This window comes from Lutjanus erythropterus, chromosome 3 (genome assembly GCF_056507025.1).
Source record: "Lutjanus erythropterus isolate fLutEry1 chromosome 3, fLutEry1.hap2, whole genome shotgun sequence".
Lineage (NCBI taxonomy): Eukaryota > Metazoa > Chordata > Actinopteri > Lutjaniformes > Lutjanidae > Lutjanus > Lutjanus erythropterus.
In genome coordinates this window covers 46,002,083-46,022,321 of record NC_139319.1, presented here as the reverse complement: position 1 = coordinate 46,022,321, position 20,239 = coordinate 46,002,083, and the positions used below count along the sequence as shown (strand labels likewise).

At 37.8% G+C, this 20,239-nt stretch overlaps 1 protein-coding gene across 1 annotated transcript in view; it reads left to right on the top strand.

Annotated features, from left to right (window-relative positions):
- The first annotated feature begins 434 nt into the window (after positions 1 to 434).
- helz (helicase with zinc finger) overlaps positions 435 to 20,239 on the top strand; it is a 97,168-nt gene continuing 77,363 nt past the window's right edge. Inside the window, exons 1-3 of the mRNA XM_084710953.1 lie at positions 435 to 516; positions 18,270 to 18,515; positions 19,036 to 19,072. Coding sequence (XP_084567079.1) covers positions 18,288 to 18,515; positions 19,036 to 19,072 — 265 coding nt within the window. The 5' untranslated portion in view covers positions 435 to 516; positions 18,270 to 18,287. The remainder of the gene's footprint in view (positions 517 to 18,269; positions 18,516 to 19,035; positions 19,073 to 20,239) is intronic.

The following is a 20,239-nucleotide window of genomic DNA, read 5'->3' as shown; positions in this document are numbered from 1 at the left end:
AACACTCAAGGTATGATAATACCATGATAAAATGTCCATGAGACAATATTTATTTTTTTTTAAAGAAAAAATATTATGTTTTCTGTACAACTTTAAACTTTTAATTTTTAAGGTCAAGGTTTTAAGGTTATTTCAACAAAAACAATGCAGCAGTCAGTAGCAGACATTTTATTTAAAAAACCCCCATAAAATAATACAATAAAATAATTAACCACGTAATATCAGTCACAGACAATATTTGTTATGGTATTACATACCCACCTTTTACGCAATATTACAACAAAAAACAAAACGAGTTATTAAGTACAAATAAACGCTTTTTGATAATTTTGATAAGGAAGGCCACACACACACACACACACACACACACACACACACACACACACACACACACACACACACACACACACACACACACACACACACCAGTCCTCTCAACCTTCAGATCAGTACATCCCACTATGCTTTGCGATGGTCTGACAAGTGGATCCAAGATGGCGTAGAAAGTAAAGCTAGGTAAGTGTTGACTTCCCATTTTCAGCCCTCTCAGTTGTCTTTTTACTCGCAGAGTCGCTGCCAAGAACCCCCTCCATAAATCATTAGCACAACGACGAATGCTTCGACTTCATGCATGTGTAACAACACAATGTCACAACAATTATAAGCGCCTAAACACGGTGGCAAAATGACAGGCCCGAACCCGTTTTGTTTCGGCGAACCTAGCTAACCTAGCTAGCATGCTAACATGAACAAACCAGGCAGCTATTCTTGTTGTGAGCTTTGCCAGTTTGGTGCCAGGAAAGGCCGTGTGTGTTGTGGCTGGCAAGCTAACAGTTAGCTACGCATACTGTGGTTAGTGGCAGCACTGTTTACCCTGAGCTAACCTGAAGGCTAAGTTAGCTAACTAACCAACACTGTCTGTGGGGACGTTTTTCAGGGCTTTGTAGCGCTGCCGTCATCGCTCTGACTTGCAACAGTCATGACAAGTTTAGCAGACAAACAACAGCTCTAACTACCAAACAACTCATTCACAACGTTTGTGTTTAGTAGTGTGTGCTTTCATGTTATCTACTAATCGTTAGCAAGTTTCATAGCCGTGTTTTCTAACGATACTGTCAAGCCAAATAACGTTATGTCAGGGTGAAAGCAGCTGATGTTATTTTACTGCCAATCCCCAGCTGTAAAATGAGCTTTTCTCCTCCACTGTGCTGCAGTCCACAAGCTGCAGCCCGTGAGCCTCGATCCCACGGCTGGACACTGAAAACAAGGCAGGTGTCCACCCACCGTGTCCCGCCAAACTAGTTGTTGCTGCCTCTGTGAGGTGGCTGGCTTGCAAGCACTAACGTCACGGGACAGATGTTCCTGCTGTTAAGTTAGGTTTTCAAACTCTCTCGATATGAGTTAGATCAGTCCTATGTTTGGTTTCATCTTTGACCCTATTTCCCCTTTCTCAGTAACACAACTTCTATGTGTGCAACTTTTAAACCTCATTTTGCATGTCACACAAACTGTTCAACATATGCTAAATAGATTATGATGCTTATTTTGTCTCTTAATATTGTAAAAAAGCAGAGTATGTCTAGTTGCTGCTATGGCAATAATTAATGAAATAATGTAATGACAGTATGATGGCCTTTTTATGTGGAGCATGTGGTTCAGCTATAGTTTTGACTGCAGTCAGTTATAATTAGGGTTGTAGTGGAGGGCTGCACAATTAATCTCAAAATAATTAAAATCACAATACAAAAAATTGGGATTTTTTTTGTTAACTGTGCAGCCCTAGTGTTGCAAAATACTAGTATTGATGAGGGCTGAGATGTTTTTTAAAAATGAAGTATTGATATTATAATTATAATAATACACATGATAATATCATGGAAATAATCAAATACCCCTTAAATGTAGGCTGCTGTATGCTCCTCAGTCACTTACGGTCAGACTCTCTCTCCACCTCCCTACACACATATTCTGGCAAAAAAAGAGACAAAACACAATAAACAAAGCTAAAGATGAACTAGACTGGCAGTATTATTATTTTTTCCCCCAAGTTTTCTTTAAATATTGCAACTATATTGGTATGAATTATTTTTGGCCATGATAATCATGGCCAAGTACAGTCTAATTACACTTTGTTAGATGCTTCTGAATAGGGCTGCATGATATGTTATGGTAAAAAAAGTCATGCGATAATTTTGACTGAAATTGCGATATGATAATTTTTGCATCACAATATTCATTTTTACTGAAAAAGTATTAAAATTGTGAAGCTGTGATTTTTGTTGGGGACCAAACAAACATGTTTTCTTTCATCTGGAGAACAAGATTGTTTTTTTAGGCCAGGGCATCTCTGCAGCACTACAGTACCTCATTATAATGATGTTTTCTTCTACATTTTTCCTTTGTCAAATTGGTTTGGATTTGGTTCTCAGGGTTTTTCCTGTCTCAAAATGATGCTGAGGTGGTACCATCCTGAAAATGCGTTCACACGTACATGTGTAGAGTACCTTCACCTGGGTCAGGCAAACATTTAATGTGTTTTAGGAGTTCTAATAATAATGATTGAAGAAAGTGACAATTATGACTTTCATGAACGTATTTTATTGAAAAAATAAAAGTGCCCTGTGTAACATTAAATGAAAGCTAATGTGTTATTCTACAGTTAAACAGCAAAGATTTTTTTTTTTTAATCAAATCAAATGTAAGTTCATAGATTTTGTTTTCAGCTATTGTTTTCATTTACATTTCGAGACCCTCTTGCAGTATAGTTGAACATGAATTTAATATAAAAGGCTTTTCTTTAATTTACACATTTCACCACCAGCAAAATGTGGCCTTGTTACAGGGTCAAGCCATTGTTTTCATCTACACATTTCACAACCAGAGGCAGAACATTTCAGTCTCATGTTTTTCATTTTATAAAACCTCTTCACACACTCCTTGTAGTCCAAGGCCTCCCAGTCTGCTCCATCAGACCTGACAAATTTACTGCATCTCGTAAGTAACATGCATTATTACTTTTAAAGTGCTGTAATAGTCAGATATATAATGTTACAATTTCACCTGGCTTCATGATTCTCCTCCTCCACGAGCCATATATGCAAAGCTGAAAACATAGATTGATGGATGTAATATTTAAGAAATGAGACATGCATTGATGCAAAATAAACAGTATTCAACTGTTTGAACAGACACAAAGAATCAGCTCACATCCACACGACTACATTTTTGTTTTGGAACGCCTGTGTTTGTCTCCACACTACCCCAGTGTTTTAGGACACCTAAAACACAGATGTTTGGAAACGCTGCTTGCCCCGTTTCAGTTTTAAAACTCCAGGGAGAATCCAAAGAAAGAAATTCACTCCTTGGTCTTTTTAGCAGTGCCTTTTCCAGCACTGCATATTACGATACGGTGGAATGCCACAATTGCAGTTACAAATGACAAAAGTCCACAAAGAGTAGGTAGTGGTAGTCTTCTATGAAGACACCTGTCCTGAGAACTGGAGGCGGTACGGAGGCGGTACGGAGGCGGCTGCCTCCTAATTCTCTATGTAGGGAAAAACCCTGCATTGGCCGCTATATGCTCTCTCCACCTCCTCACACTTATTTTGAGTGTAATTTATTTGCTGCCAAAAAAGAGACAAACACACACTGAACAAAGTTAAAAATGAATTTGCCTGAAAGCATTTTTCCCCCCAGATTTTCTATAGATATCGCAATTATGTTGTTGTTGTGAATTATTGTGGCCTAATTACAGTCTAAATACATTTTACTTAATATGTCTAATCCTGTCCTGGGGTCTTGGAGAGGGTTTTTTGTTCAAGATGCTCTAGAGCAGTGTTTCCCAAAGTGTGGGCCTTGAGAAGTCATGAAAAATAAACAAATATAACATTTGTAAGTTTCAGTTTTCTAAGTTTGAAATGACCATAAAATTTTTAGGATTAATTTAAAAAAAGTAATCAGATCTAATAAAACAAAGCAATTGGATTTAAATAACATGCTATTTTTCATTTATCTGTCCTAGTTTGACAGGTGTTAACACTGTATTTAGCGACCTGTCACATTACCACAGGAACATATCTTATACCTTGTTTTTTGTATGATTATGACTAAAGTAAAGTGTGGGCGGCCAAAAATTTTCAGATTTCAAATTGGGCTGAGGTATTCTGAAGTTAGGGAATGGCTGCTATATGTGACCGTATGGTGTGATGGGTGCGGCAATGCTATTTCTCATAATTGGCCAGTTGCCATATGTGTGAAGTGTATAAGCATACAGCCCACTTAAAATATAACCCAATACTGTTCCTCATCTGCATGTTTAAAATTTTAGAGGAAGTGAACTCAGCTGCAGTTCACTTTTTCTAGTGAAAAAGATGGAGAACAACAGAGCTGTATTATTTCATCAGATACTGTACATTACGGGTGTCAAATGTACGGCTGTGGGCCAGAGTCAGCCCACAACAGGGTCCAATCTGGCCCAGTGGATGACTTTGTAAAGTGTCGAAGATTTGTGATTTAGAAGTGATTTGGAAAGCTGGGGATAACTTAACCTTCTTCCTTAATAGCTTCCACTTTATTATGTGTTGTGTTGTGTTCCCAGCATAACTACAGAGGAGTGGAAATGTATGAAAAAATTACAAGAATGTCATTATCTTGACAAGCTATTTGAATCATATAGATGTACTGCACTTATTCTTCTTAAGATCTCTCAGGCTGTTCATCACCAGTTTTGTAAATTGATGATTCATTAAGTGTGAAAGTTTCAGAATGTACTTGTACTTCTTTACACTGGAAAAGGGGAAAAAATGGAGGTGTTGTTATTTATAGGTTATTATGCAATGGTTGTCCTGGTCTGGCACACTGGATCAAATTGGGCTGTCTGTGGCCCATGAACTTAAGTCAGTTTGACGCCCCTGCTGTATGTGAAAGAGTTAGGACATGCATCATGCTCAGGGTGGGTTGTACTGTTTTTTATTTTTGTTGGTCTCAATGTTTTTTCTGTTTGGAATCAAAGTAACCTATGATGGTTGCTATATATGAGCACTAACCTCAGATATAGTCTGTGCCATGTGTGCACTCAACATGTACTGTACGTTAGCAGGAGAATTTGACTGTATGTAATGGTCTTAAGAGACTAGAGCAGGCTGGCTCAGGCACTGCTGGTTGGGCCGGAGCACCTGTTACAAGCATAGTTGCCTGTTGCTCGGTATTCAAGAAACAACTTTATCTGCAACGATTACTGCAATATTAATATTCTGTTTATTAGACCTGCAATGATTAATGGAGTAATCGATTATTAATTTACTAAAAAATATCAAAATTCTTCTCAAATGTGAATATTTTCTGGTTTCTTTACTCCTCTCTGACAGTAAACTGAATATCTTTGGGTTGTGGACAAAGCAAGACATTTGAGGATGTCATCTTAGGCTTTCACCATTTTCAGACATTTTTTAGACCAAACAACACGTCAAGTGTAAATATTCAAAAGATTAATCGATGATGATAATGATGGGAAGCCGCAGCCCTACTTCTTATTGCAAAATTAAGCCAAGGTGGCAGATGTACTCAGTTTTTTCCCTCTACTTCCGTATCATGATGTCAATATCATGATAATACTGATAACAGTCCTAATTTTGGTCACTGTAATCGTGAGATTAAATTTTTGCACTCTTTCATCTTTAGCTATGATACATAAATTGCAGGGATGCACCTTCAGTTGAATTTCTAACTTCAGCTTTGCTCACTGCAAAGCTTTATTGGAGCAAAGTGCTGCACCACGTCTGTCCCTGGTTTGTTTACATCTGCTTCCACGTGAGATCATGTGAAATCAACTTCGCCATGAGATCTCGCAGATCCTCCTGTATATATTCTTAACATAATAATATAATAAGGGCTGGCTGTAACCTGGAGCACCATCTGAAAGTTAGTTAATAGTTAGTATTTATTATGAATCTTCAGTATATTAAAATTAATGAAAAGTTATAAAAATGTTTGTGTATTCTGTCGGTTATAGTTCTTAGACTGAAAATCTGAATCGGCAGGTGGGACCCTTAAAAAAATCAGAATCGGCCAAGAAAATTGCAGTTGGTGCGTCTCTTAAGAAATTGCCCAGTGAATGTTCCTTCATGAAAAGCCAGTGTTCTACCAGGATGTGTCATAATAAGTAGTTTGATTTTATCTCCATCCTGTGAATGCAGCTTTAACAAACAGTAGTTGTCTGATGTCTCACTTTCAGGGACTAGCTGTCACAAATGTACCCAAAATTACTGGGCCGCAGGCCACAGAGTGTCACTGTTCCCTTTGAGCCAGTCATAATCAAAAGCTGAATTCCAGGCTGTGGTGAGGGCCAAGATGGAAATTCAGCATCAGCTAATTGTTGAGGAATTTTAATTAGCAACCAAAAGTTTGTTTTTTGCGAGCCATCTTTGCACATAATAACTACAATGGGGCGTTTACGGCAGCGTCTTTTGTGATAAAATGAGTTTTCCTGCCATCCAGAGATAAGCTACAGTGCCAGTGATGAAACCACTAAGGTGAAAATAGGACCAAAAGTTATTAGGCTATCAGCCAAGGCTGAGCATTTGCTGCCCTGGTGTTCCCCCAGCAGGTCATGCTGTACCATCCCTGTCCTGATCTGGATGGTGTGAAGCAGGGCACGCTGCCTCTTGTTATCTCAGACTGAGACTTAGATTGTCATGCTGTAGCCCTGCTGCTTTTTTGTTGCTCGGCTAGACATTAATGAAATGTTGCTGAGGCCACAAAGTCTTGAGTTGGGCGTTATAAACTATAATATTTATTCTGCATCAAATACACTATAACAATAACAATATAATAATTATCTGCTACTTATGGCTGATATTGAGAAGATAACTGATAGTTTCATATTTTTGTATTTAAAAGGAATTTCAGAAAACCTGTAGTTTACGTGCACCTGAGTGTAAGAAAGAAGGGAAAAGAGGCTAAGGTCGATCAACTGACATCTCTACAACAAAAACAAAGCACAGTTCTGACTCTTCAAACTTTTTTCTGCTAAAGTACATAAATAGGGCTTGTTACCAAACTTTGATACTTTTATGGCACTGAGCAAATTGTTTCGATACTATCCAGTAGATCTCCAAGTTTTTTGCTTTGAGTGGAAAAATGCCAGGGTGCTTAAACATGAAACTGAACAGCTGAAAAAGAAAACATACGTTTAACCACATTGTGGTAAACAGGTTTTATTTTTATGTAAGATGACTGATTTGACTGTGCAAAAAAGAGGTGAAAATGAAACCAAAGATCTGAATTGTAATTCTTAATTGGGAACCAGTATCAAAGTACCATTATTGTAAATTTTTGAATGATATCCATTATAAATTACATCTTATTTTGCTTAGAAAATCACATTTAATGCTTCAACATAGTCTGTCAAATCAGATGATATTTACTGGCTATAATTTCATGATCAGAACAATAAGTGATAATACAGGCTGCAGTTTCATTATCAGCCAACAATTTAACAGCCCTGATAGCCATTGTGCATTAACATATTTTCAAGTTCAGTATTTAGAAAAAAGGAAAACATCCCTCTGTAGACCAAACCAGTGACTTGAGATAAGCCTAAACCTGCTTTTTGGTTAGCCTCACACCTGGCTTCATGATGCTTCTTCCAACCAGGGTTTAATTTTTAAAGTCAGGCACCGCCTGGCTTTGGTATGAAAGGGTGAAGACAGGTTTCTGCAGTTACTGCTGAACTAGAGATCATACTGTAAAGCAGGGGAGGGTGATATGCCCCTAAAATAATATCACCATCTTTTAGGATGTTATGCTTTAGTGATATTCACGACAATATGACAAAATACTGAAGAATATTTTTGGTTTAGAACTCCCAATAGCTGTTGAGCTCTCCTCACAGATGTTTGTCTCTCCTTGTACTCAACCACATGCTTCTGCTTGAGGTGGTGAAATTAGTTGGTTAAAACTTGAATTTCTCTTACCGTGCATCTAATCTGAATTCTGCATGACCTTGCAATTTTGTCCAATGAGTGCAACTTTTCTGCAAATTTGACCAAGATTTATTGTTTCAGTGTTTTTGTGTAAGGTGTTCAGAAAATAACACAAGGTTTGTCATTATTATTGATATATTGATTATTGATTTATCAGTGTTCTGTGCATACCAAAACTTTGGTGTGTTTTAGTTTTGCTTGCATAACATTTTTTTTTTTAATTCAGGCATTTCAGGCTGCAACAATCAGAAAACTAGCCTGTGAAATCCTGGAGGGGCTGATTGCCATCATCCCAGGATATGAATTTTTTTATCATGTAAAAACTGATACTGATATTATCAAGAATGACATATGGCACACCCCTGCTGTTAAGTGCAGTGCTCAATAGGCTTGATTCCTCTCTGTACGTATTGATGTCTGCTTCAGGATTTAACAAGATGAAGATGCAACTTACTTAACACTTTGTGAGCATACTTTGCTTTTTGTTGCATTTGATTTAATTGCTGTGGTATGGTTAATTAGATCCTTGCATATAAACTTCAAAATAATTTGTGGTCCTGGCTTAGAAGTAATTGTGGTTATTGGATGCTAATTTGCAGACATATTGCAATTATTGACTTTCCTTGGAGTTGGTTTTCAGTTGAAGTGTCTCTGCTGACAGTATGCTTATGAAAAGGTGAAAAAATATTTTGAGACAAACATTGTTTAGGAATTAAATTTATTCCCTTAAATCCTAATGTGCACCAAAGTAGCTGGATGTTTCTTTATCAGCCCACCACCACCCACAACCACACACAGCCTCCTCATCCACACAGAACACAACACTGTTCCTTCTTACACTTGGATATGTGTGCGTGCTTAGATGTCAGTTTATTAGTGACACAAAAACAACAACGCTGCCACACAGCTGCAATTTAATGAAGTTGACAGCAGGTGTTTCTTCAGAAGATGCTGCTGGTCCAACATGGCGTGTTGTTGGCTCTGCAAACATTGATTGTCACAACATGTTGTGATTGACTACTGGCTAAGCTAAAAATGATGTGTGCCTGATATCTTTAGCTGAGCTTTTACAAGCACTGTGTTTGTTATAAGTTGACAGTAGTTGACTGTATATGTTACTGAGTTTACCCACAGTTACTCTTAGATTGTGTGCTTTGCTTGGATAAAGAAAACTTAGCAGATATTGTAAAATGAAAATAGCCAAGGTATCACAACACGGATTCTGGGAATCCTAATTTTAAATATGAATTTTCTGTCTAATTCTTCCTGTTTTCTAGGTGACACACAATCTATTGATCTTTGTGCATAAAGCCTGAAGTAGATTATCTGAGTTTGAAGAGACATTGCACCCCCAAATCAATCATCTAGATATTTTTGGTGCAGGTTGCACAGTTTTGGAGGTATCAGCCGTAGAGATGTCTGCTCTCTCTGCAGTATAATTGGACTAAATGGCACTCAGCTTGTGGCACTTAGAGCACCAAAAAAACAAAACAAAACAAAACAACCAAAAACTCAATAGCAATGCCTCTTTCCAAAAGTTATGACCAGTTACTCAAGGTAATTCACAGACCTTGTTGTCAGCTGTTTCATGTAGGAACTACTTTCTTTCTAGTAGAAAAAAACAAAGTAATTCCTGTAGATTCTAAAGTATTTCTGGCTATAGTGCTGTCAAAAATATTGATGAATTGGTAAGGGATGTTCCTAGTCTGACACCAAGAAAACACTCAGAAAGCAGTTAAAATTCAGCAGAGTTTATTAAATTATAATGTTAAACACTGTCCGAAAAAAAAAAAAAATACTGTGTCTATTAAGAGTCATTTGATGCCATTAATCACAGTCAACAGTCGCCAAATCGTACTTTACATTTCATCATACGATGAAATGCGTGCTACTTTGCGCTGTGCAGTACAAACCTTACACTTTAATGTACAAAACATGACAACAACTCAATAAATGCTTCACCTTTTCAGACCGAAGAGGATGGCAGTGTCTGCGGGTAAAGGAACCAGAGCTGAAGTTAGCTGTCAGCCTGCTACACAGTGTGGCTAACGTTAGCAGTGCTAGCAGCAGCAGCTCCGCTTGCAGGTTAATGTCTGTGTCTGTGCTGAATGTGGACACATTTCTCCAGACGAGTGAATATATATTAGCTTATTCTGTCACAGTCTGCATTCAACATTATTTCCATTTTCTAGATTAAAACAGTGCCAAACTGCGCTGGCTTTACGAACTGTCATCTATCCGACTTTGCTGATGTAAACATCCGGGGTTGCCAGGGCGATCAGCATACGCACTGGGCGAGAGGGGCTGCTATCTGACAGTGCCGCAGCCCTGACTAGTGGCAGGCGGCTGCATAAAATCTTAGAGGCAACAGATAACTGGCATTGTGCATGAATGAAATATTGATAAATGGTTTTAACAACTAGTATTTCTGGTGCTGACTAGCGTGGGTGGGGGCATTTAATCGTATAGTCGACTAATCACGCACATCCCTAGTATCCATATGTATTGAAATGCTTTCAGTTCCTTTTTTTTGCAGTATCAATACCTGCTGCACTTTTTGGTTTTTCTTCTCTCCGACTGCGAGTTGACACACGGCTACAGTGTTGTCTTCCTTTTATCACTTTGTCTCACTTGTAATATCAGTTTTCATGTTATAGCATTGTTATATTTAGCTTTTAATAGAAATCTAAAATTTTATGCTCACAATGTTCAGTATTGAAAATTATGTTGAATATCAATATTGTATACTGTTTATACAGAATATTGTGTGTGTGTGTATATGTGTATATACATATTTTTACTTTAGAAATATTTCAGATTACAGCAGAAAGAAGGTAGTTTCTACATGAAACTGTTCACAACAAGGTCTGTGTATTATCTTGAGTGACCAGGTCATGATTTTTTGTTCTTGCAAGTCCTGGAAATCTTTGAGAATGCTTGAATTTTAATGTAAAGTTTTCAAAGTTTGAGAAGTGCTTGAAATTGGATGAAATGCGTGAAACTTCTTGAAATTGTCATTTCAGTCCTTTCATTATAAATGTCTATCTGCTTGAATAGTGCTCAAAATCAAGATAACTGCTTGACACATTTAGAAACATGAAACTTTCTGTCTTACTCACCCTTCTGTAGAACTTTATCACCAAGACTAATTTTGGTTGTTGGTAGCACAATAAAATCTGATTTGGGGCTGCATGTAACGGTTATTTTCACTATCGATTAATCTGTTGATTATCTTCTTAATTACTGATTAGTTATTTGGTCCATAAAATGTCAGTAATTTATGAAAAATGTCATTCAGTATTTCCCAGAGCCCAAGATGATGTCCTCGAATGTTTTGTTTTGTACACAACCCAAAGATATACAGTTTACTGTCAGAGTGGGAAAAAAACAAAATATTCACATTGAGAAGCTGAAATCATAGAATTTATTTCTTAAAAAAAGATTCAATTTATTATCAAATTAGTTGCTGATTATTTTAATTGCTAATTAATAATCAGTTAATCATTGCAGCTCTACTTTGATTTATTGTGATGAAGGAGTGAAATAATCATTTTGAGTATATAAATATATAGCTCTTGGTGTGAGGTGCTAAAAAAGATTGAAAATGTGCCTTGAAAGTGCTTGATAAGTGCTAAGTTTGACTTGTGAAAAGGTGGAAGAACCCTAAATGTATTTCTTTTGGTGCTTCAAGCACCACAAGCAGAGTAGTAGTCTCATTGTATTGGAGAGAAGGCAGACATCTCTACAGCTGATATCTTAAAAACTCTGCATCTCACACCAAAGCTGTGTAGATGGATAAAGAGCAATACAGTTCACAATACACAATACAGTATTGATTTGTATTTGATTTTGGGGTGAACTGTCCCTTTAAGTCCACAGGAGCGATTCAGTATATTGGCATGTGTTCCCTTTGGCACATAGTTGATTTTGACTGTTTTGCTCTATGGCTATGAAGTGTCACAACGCCCATTTCCCTCTGCATACTGTCCAGCTCGTCATGCTGTCTGCTCTCAATAAAGCCCTTATACACTGTATTATCAATTCTGATGACAACCTTCGTCTAAGGAGTCATATGATGCCAGACAGTCGACTTCACTGTTGTCAGCTTTGGAACTTGAGATGATAAAAAAGTGTCTCACATAATGCTCGAGGCCTCTCATATGACCACTGATTTCTCAACTGTGTGCAAATGTATTTTAATGTACACTGTGTGAGCAGAGGCCCAGAATAAAAAGTATGGGCCTCATCCTGTCTTCTTTATCATACAAAACAACCACATGAGGACACGACTCTGATTAACAGATATCATGCCACCACCCACAAAACACCAATCGTAGAGTAGAGTGCTTGTTTTGTGCCACCAAGGCTCTAAAACCATTACTTCAGAATGATATAAGACACAGAAATGCTGTGAATGTTCACATTTGAGAAGCTGGAACAATCTAATGTTTGTATCTCTAATGTTTTGAGTACATACAGGACCTCATGTAAAACATGATAATTGTTAATAGCATAATATTGGATTGCGTTTTTATTAAGTAGGTTTATCAGAAATTGCAGGAGCAAGAGGAAATTGCACAAAAAAGTGATATATGAATTACAAAACCTCTAACAAAATATATTTTATTTGTAAATCAAGAAGTGCAGCAGAGAAAGAAGCAAAATCTTGCTGGATCTCAAACTATGTCAAAACATAGAGCAGAAAATTATTTAATATAAAAAAGTACAGAGCATTGATAAATGTCAATAATAACGAGAAACCTTGTGTTCTTTTCAGTACCTGTGACAAAAGGAAAAATACTTTTACATTTGAGCAGGGGACTGCTGTGATTGGTGGAACTTTTGGGAACCTAAGGTGACTGGTCTAATTTGTGGAAAAGTTACGGTGATTGGACAAAATTGCAAAGTTAAATTCACAGGGATTGTTTGAATTTGCCTTTATTTTAGGGATGCACCAATCGACCGGACAGAGACCGGAACCATCACACACAGACAGTCACAATGAGTCAGAGCAGCTGACAACTTTGCAGAACAGCCGTAAACTCTCTAGCTCTTCAGGCTAATGTTAGCCAGCAGCAGACTGCTGTTCACAGAAGGACAGTTAAAATCTCACCTCCTGTTCTGGCTGAAGAATAAACAACCTGTGTTGATGCGTCTCCTCAAAAAGTTTCTCATCCAGACTCCTTTAACTTCTGCGTCTGTTTTTCTCATGGCAAAGTTTTACCACAGCAAACTGTTGCACAGCGTCACTCTCCAGTTTGTTTACATCTGCTTCCACAGGAGATCACATGAAATCTCGTCACGCAAAATCCCACGAGATTCCATGATCTCGCGAGATTGTGTTCACCCGATTCATAATCTAATCTAAAACTATAATAAGGCCTGGTTGTAACCTGGTGGACTTAAGAGAAAATTTAAATAGTATTTAATTAATATTTAATAGTCAGTATTTTATTATGAACATTTAATTTAATTCTTACAAGAAAAGTTGCAAAAATTAATGCTGTCAATTATAGTTCTTAGAAAGACTGTAAATCGGAATCGGCAGGTTAGACCCTTAATAAAATCGGAAATCGGAATCATCCAAGAAAATTGAAATCGGTGCACTTAATTGTTGTGATCACAATACTGCAACATCCTGAAAAGTCCACCAAGCGTCATTGATGTCAAGACAGAATTTACCTCCCAGCTGGTCCAGCTGGAATCTTACATCTGTCTTCAAACAACTTTATCCAAGATGTTGTGGTTGAGCAGATCTCTCTAAGATATTTGCTTGACAGTCTCTGATTTCCCATCACTTGGCCAACCTCTGTTGGTTTTTATTTTCCTGACCGGACATTAGCCAGGAGCAGCCTTAGGTCCAAGCTAGGTTAACATGGCTCTTGTCCCAGCTCTTCTCCCTCTCCTCCTGTGGTGTTTGGCTGCCTAGTGTGGCTGAGTGGTCTGTGGGCAGTGGTCGTCTGAAGGTCGACTGCTCTTTAATCCAAACCCCACGCTTCCTTTTCCAGTGCCTCATAGGTGATGAAAAAATGAACAAAATACAGATAAAAACAAAAATGTGAAGCAGAGTTTGAAGGAGCCACCAGGCCGCAGCATCTGCAGGCACCGCCATTGCCATGGCAATACATGTACATATTCAGGTTTAAGTTTTGAGTTTACATATTCCATGATGGAATGATTTCTAAAAGTTCCTTCACATCAGATTTATTTGAAAGATGTCTTGGAGCGTCACAAGTTGCTACCCATGACTCCAGCAGGGAGAAAAATTTATGTAGTTAGTCAGCTAATCATGTTTATAGTCATTGTTCATCTGGTAGATTTTGCTTGTCTTGATCCTAAATTGTCTCAGGGAACTCTGAAGAAGTGTTATGTTAAAGTAAATTTTGGCATTTTGGATGGCAGGTTTGTGCATGTCATTGCATTAAAACTTTTAGATGAACCATAACATGAAAGATTCAAGGTTGGCTTGTATTTTATGAGGAATCTAATTTCTTTACCTCGTACGGATTAAATAATGTCTTGCTGTATGTCCTTGGCCCTGACATATGTCACATATTATTTACTTCAAGGGATTCAGGGATTCAAGGTCATTTATTATCATTATACAACTTAGAACTGTAGTTCCTGCATGCTACACACAAATACATCATATATATATAGAAAAATAAATTCAGAATGGACTAGGGTAAAAACATCAAACAAAATAAATACATATTTGGATACACCCAGGAAATAATTCTGTTGTGCATTATTTGAATTTGCATCTGGTTGAATGAAAACAGCAGCAGGCCACAGTAGATGCAGATGGTAATCAACATCTTCAAATTAAAAGTTCAGCATCTAGAAAACTAGGAAATGTCCATCAACTGTGACTGTTTGAGTACCAAGCATTATCGATGTAAAAACAAGTGTTTTTTCTGTCATACGTCATGCATGATTCAGCAATAAACATGAAAAAAATAGTGTGTGGAGTGGATGAATTGAGTTTGGTGATCAGCGGAACAACTTTGTGATGTTTTAAACTAAGTGAGGAAGTGTCAACTAATGATCCGCTACTCCTTAGATAGAAACAGAATGGAGCTCTCTCTCAATTTCTCTCATCTGCCCAGGCTCCTCTCAACATTTCACTCTCTGGCTTTGCTGGGGGAAATTATAAGTTATTATATTTCCTGTAAATTCCACCTTGAAGCATTTTTGAAGGTTTTGTACTGAGTGTTCTTGGACTAAGAGACCAGGCATAAGGCATTTAAGTTTTTACATGTCTTTTATACAGTCATTTAAGTTCACAAAATGTATGTCACAACAGAGTTTCAGCAGCATGCAAACATGATGGCAGACTCCTGGTCATAGCATGTCAGGCTGAGTTGGAAAAGGAAATAAACAAATAAGCATGTGTTTCAGCAGTAGATATGTGTGGGAGTTCTGACTGTAGGTTTTATTTTCGCAGATTGTGTAACCTGATATGTATTTACAAATAGCATGATGGTCACTAAGATTGACCTGCATGTTCAATCTTTGACTAGAACCTAACATACAGCCAGTATAACAAGAAACAAGCTGTCTTGATACACACTTCCTAATGCCAGATTTATGTGACACTTAATACTTTTTCTATGTCTAGGTTGACCAGTGTGTCATCAGTATTATTTCATTTCCTGTGGGAAGAGGAATATTCCTTGTAGACTTGTGTTATTTTTTTTCTGTAGTACACAATGTCCAGGAGTGGAGTGCACCAGCTGGGCGTACGCCTGGGTGTAACGTTACGTCCGACTTGGAACGGAAAGTTAGGACCAGTTTAAGGTTGAGATGAGTGCACCGGTTAGACTTAAGCCCTGTGTGTGTTCTGCCTGAGTGTAACTTTTACGCCTAGTGTGGAGCAGGCGTAAGTTGGAAACTCAGGCTTCTATCCATGGTAACTTTAACGGAATCGCATAGCCAGAAAAGAGAAACAAGGATAGCAGCGCATCTTGTTTACAGGATGATTAACAAGAGAGCACTCAGAAGAGAAAGTGTCATCCATGTCAGGACAGATCCGCTCGATATATTCAGAAAGTGATAGACAAATTTCATTTTAGCAGACAAGTGCTGTTTAATTAAAATGCTCTCCCCTCAACTGCAGCATCTGTCAGCCGGAAACGTAGCGCTGTCCTCCACCCTGCAGGTGCTGATTGCACTCAGTTTTATGCCAACGTAGCCTTTCAGAATACTATGGGAGACATGAAAAATGCCTGCATGCGTAAGAGTTAAGACCTTTTTTCCACCCAGCTGGTGCGCTCGGCTGCTGGAGTTTTGTGTGTAATCTATAGTGAACAATTGTCAGCCTTTGGTGTTTGGAAAGCCTCTCCTAGTTTCAAAGAAAATGTCTTTAGTTTTTAACCCATGGTAACATTTAAGACGTGGAGCGCTCACAAAATGTGGCTGAACTGGAGGTAAATACAGAGGTTTTAACTCAGCAGTTCACATACTTAATCCACTGGCTGTTATTGTTTTGTGTGATTGCATTCTGGCAACATTAGGAATAAGTGGTGGATAGATGTAGGACAGGATTACAATATGTATTCTGTGTTCTTAACCATTTAATCAACTATTTCCTTAAACTGCTAATTTGTTTTGTCAGAAAATTCTTGTGTCTATGATTCAGAAACCTCATGGTTCAGTTTAAAATGCTATGATGGTTTGTAGGGCTGGGCAATATGGCTTATCTCTAATATCTCAATATTTTTATGCTCTTCCTCAATATACAATATATGCTGTGTCCACTAAAATATTTTTTTTCCTGAGGCCAGCATATTTGTTGAAATGTTTCCAATAGAAATGCTGCATATTTACACTTTGCTCCAGATGTCTGCAGCATGATGAGGCTCTGAGTATCTATTTTGTGCCCAGTGTTGAGCGTTTTCCTTCTTCTTCTTTTTTTTTTCTTGTCCCTGAAAGTTCAATAAAATGCTTTGGATAAAACCTCACGCTTGTCACTTTTTACTGAGACATTCAATCACTGTGGAGGAGAGGCAGGGCAAATAGGCTTTTCCTGCTAGTACTGTTTGAACCAGGTTCTAACTTCAGTTCTTGAACCAAATGATTCTACTCACCGAGACGTTTACTCACCCACAAAATCTCATGAACCCAAATACAGTGGGTCCATCCTCTCTCCTTTCATGCTTTAGCCTTCTCTTTAACCAGAGCAAGTATGCTACTCTACTTTGTGACGACATTTTAACATTCAGTATTTGTTGATAAGACAAACTATCTGTGAAATTTGGTACTTGCAAAACATAAATTAACTGTTACTTTTGCTTATATTCATATATCTAGATATATTAAGATATTAGTCCTGTCCACCCAAGCAGTTTTTCCTAGCTGTAAATGCCTGGTATCTGAAAACACTCAGCTAGGAGTGCATGAGAGCACTTTGGAGGCGCAACATTATTTCATTACTTAATCATTGTCTCCACTGAAATAACACATCTTCCCACCTGAATGTTTTCAGATGAGTGCCTGGTGTTTTCAGCTGGGAAAAATGCTTTGGTGGACACAGGGCCTATATCTCGATATGCATGTTTACTCCACAATAATATATTGTTATGGTAGGTCGATATTGACAATTGGGGTGTAAGAAAATATTGATACACTTGTGTATCACGATATTATGTTTTGTGATACTGTATCAATTCTCTAAAACACTGTATTGTGATACATGTGTAGATTTGCCACTAGTGGTTCATTTTTTGTTTAAACCCCAGACCACTAGATAGCAGTGTAGTTGTTTATCTATACTGTTCTGATTGCATTAAAAAAGTTAACTTTTTTGCAAATGGTGGTGTCTTCTACATGCTAGCAGTTTTTCCAAAATTAAACTAAGAAGATAGGAATTTATTAGCTTTATCGCAAGATATTGAATCATAACCCCTGTATTGTTATACATACTGTATCACCAGATTCTTGCTGATATGCAGCCATAATGAATAAAATCAAATAACACCATATTTTTGACCAAATATGTCAACATTGATTGTGGCAATGAGCAGTGTCAAAGAATGGATGTACATTTCAGTTTACAATCTGTCATAGCGATCATTGTTATTAAAGGAATCATGGATGTGTCTTCCATTTAGAGAGATTCTTATCCAGTGCTATACTGAAAATTATGTAGCCAAATTTTGTCATTTTAATCAGGGTGACAGGGGCCAAAAGATAACTATATGCTCTCCTGTTGCCCAACTCTGCTCCAGAAAAGATCACATTAATTTATGACTTTTTATGTCCTCTTGTATTTGTCCACCTTCCCAGACGTTTTGTCCCTGAGTCATGGCGGACAGGAGAGCGGAGAAGTCATGTGAAGAAGCCAGCAGATCGTTAACCAGGAGGGAGTACGAGGCGGCAGTCAGCCACAGCACGGATGCCCTGGTGGTCCTCGCACCCCAAGCCCAATCTTCCGGTGCCCCTGTCCCGCCGAGCCCTCCATCCCTTGTTGCCGCCGCCGGACCCCTCCGCAGCCGTGTCTTGCTCTACCGAATCGCTGCCTTCCTGCAGCTGGTAAGGACAGTGGCCTCTGCTTTGTGGCCCCCACATTCTATTTTTCATCACACCAGCACATGACAGTTAGGGAAGCTGGAGGGAGAGCTTTCTTTGAGAATTATTAATATCTTCATTTTTAGATAAAACTCTGAACCGTCATATCACCAAATAGAATATAATTTTCTTCTATCCCTAAATTGATACTGAAATGATGTAGGCTGATTATTGTGCTTAAAATCCACTGTTCTACTTCTTATCACTTGGTAAATTACCATGAAGGGAAGGTTAGAAATGAGAACAATAAACCCCACTTTCTTCCTCCATGGTAACGTTTTGTTATCTTCTCATAGCACTAAAATTACACCAGTTACTTAAGCCCTAAGATTATGGAAACTACTTAAGTCCTATAATGATAGTGTGAGGGACTCTGCTGTGAGCCATTCTTAGAGCTTATGCGAAGCTCTGACCCTCAAACACAAAGTATTCCCATTTGTTATGGCTACGTTTTTTTTACTTTCTTTTCTCCTTCTGCCAACAGAAAAACTATGATGAAGCAGATGAAGACTGCAAACATGGTGAGTAGCAATTCAAGTTGGAACCATCCGCTGACACTGTATACTGTAGTCTGTGTTTTTATCAAGTAGACAGGCAAAGTGCGCTGCCACGGTCAGGGCAGCACCAAGTTGTAACATGCCTTAGAAGAAATATTAAATTTGGGCTTGTTTCTTTGCAGAATCCAGGCTGTTTAGTTTGACGATTAACATCTTTGCTTCAAGTCAGAGTCGAAAGAAAAGAAATATTTAGGCCAGTAATTTTACTCAGTTTTTGGTTAATAGGTAAGGTAACTGAACTGTGTGAGTCTGATGTAACGGGTGCTGTTGTAGCCTGCTTTTTAATTTGGAATGTGTTACAGTTTACTGACTTTAAGCTTGAATAAAATGTTAAAGGTATATAACAGATGCATAAGAAAGATATTTATAAAATATATATACAAAGAATTTACATTTTCATTGAATTGTTCATACAGTTTGATATGCGATACAGGGTTGGACCGATGAATGATGCCATTGTCCATCGCAGTGTCTGACAGTTATCGACCACTGAGCCCTCTGTCTTCATAACATTGTGACTTTAAACCCTGATTTAATATCTGCTTGCACCTGATTTACTAAAGGAAAAGCAAGATATTTAACCACTCTATTTACTGCCCAGTGAACACGTTTTAATAAAGCACAAATTAAAAAAAAAAAAAAAATCAGATGTATTCATTTTCACAATTTCAATTATTTTTGGCTGTTGTTGGCTGTTGTGCTGAAAGCACTTAACAACAATGATATTATTGTCCATTGCAGTGTTTCACTGTGGACATATGCCAATTTGGTAGACATCACCCAACCCGAATACCATATATGTCTCAATACGGACATTTTCTCCAAGATAACACCCCTAAATTTGTAAATAGTGATGATGTGAGTGCAAAGGATTAGGGTTGGGTGATATGATTTTGATTGCATACATTCATGTTGATATTGCAACAAGGTTTCTGCAGGTGCAAATTAAATTTAAGACTTTTGAGACCATTGTGAGTGTAACCCATTTTAAGACCCATCTATAATGACAAAATGTTGGTTTCATTTTGTAGTTTTTACAGCATGAAAATAAACACACATTTTTTCCCACAGAAACACATTTAAAAGCAAGGCTGAAGTCATGTCCAACTTTATAAAAGTAATAAGTTCATA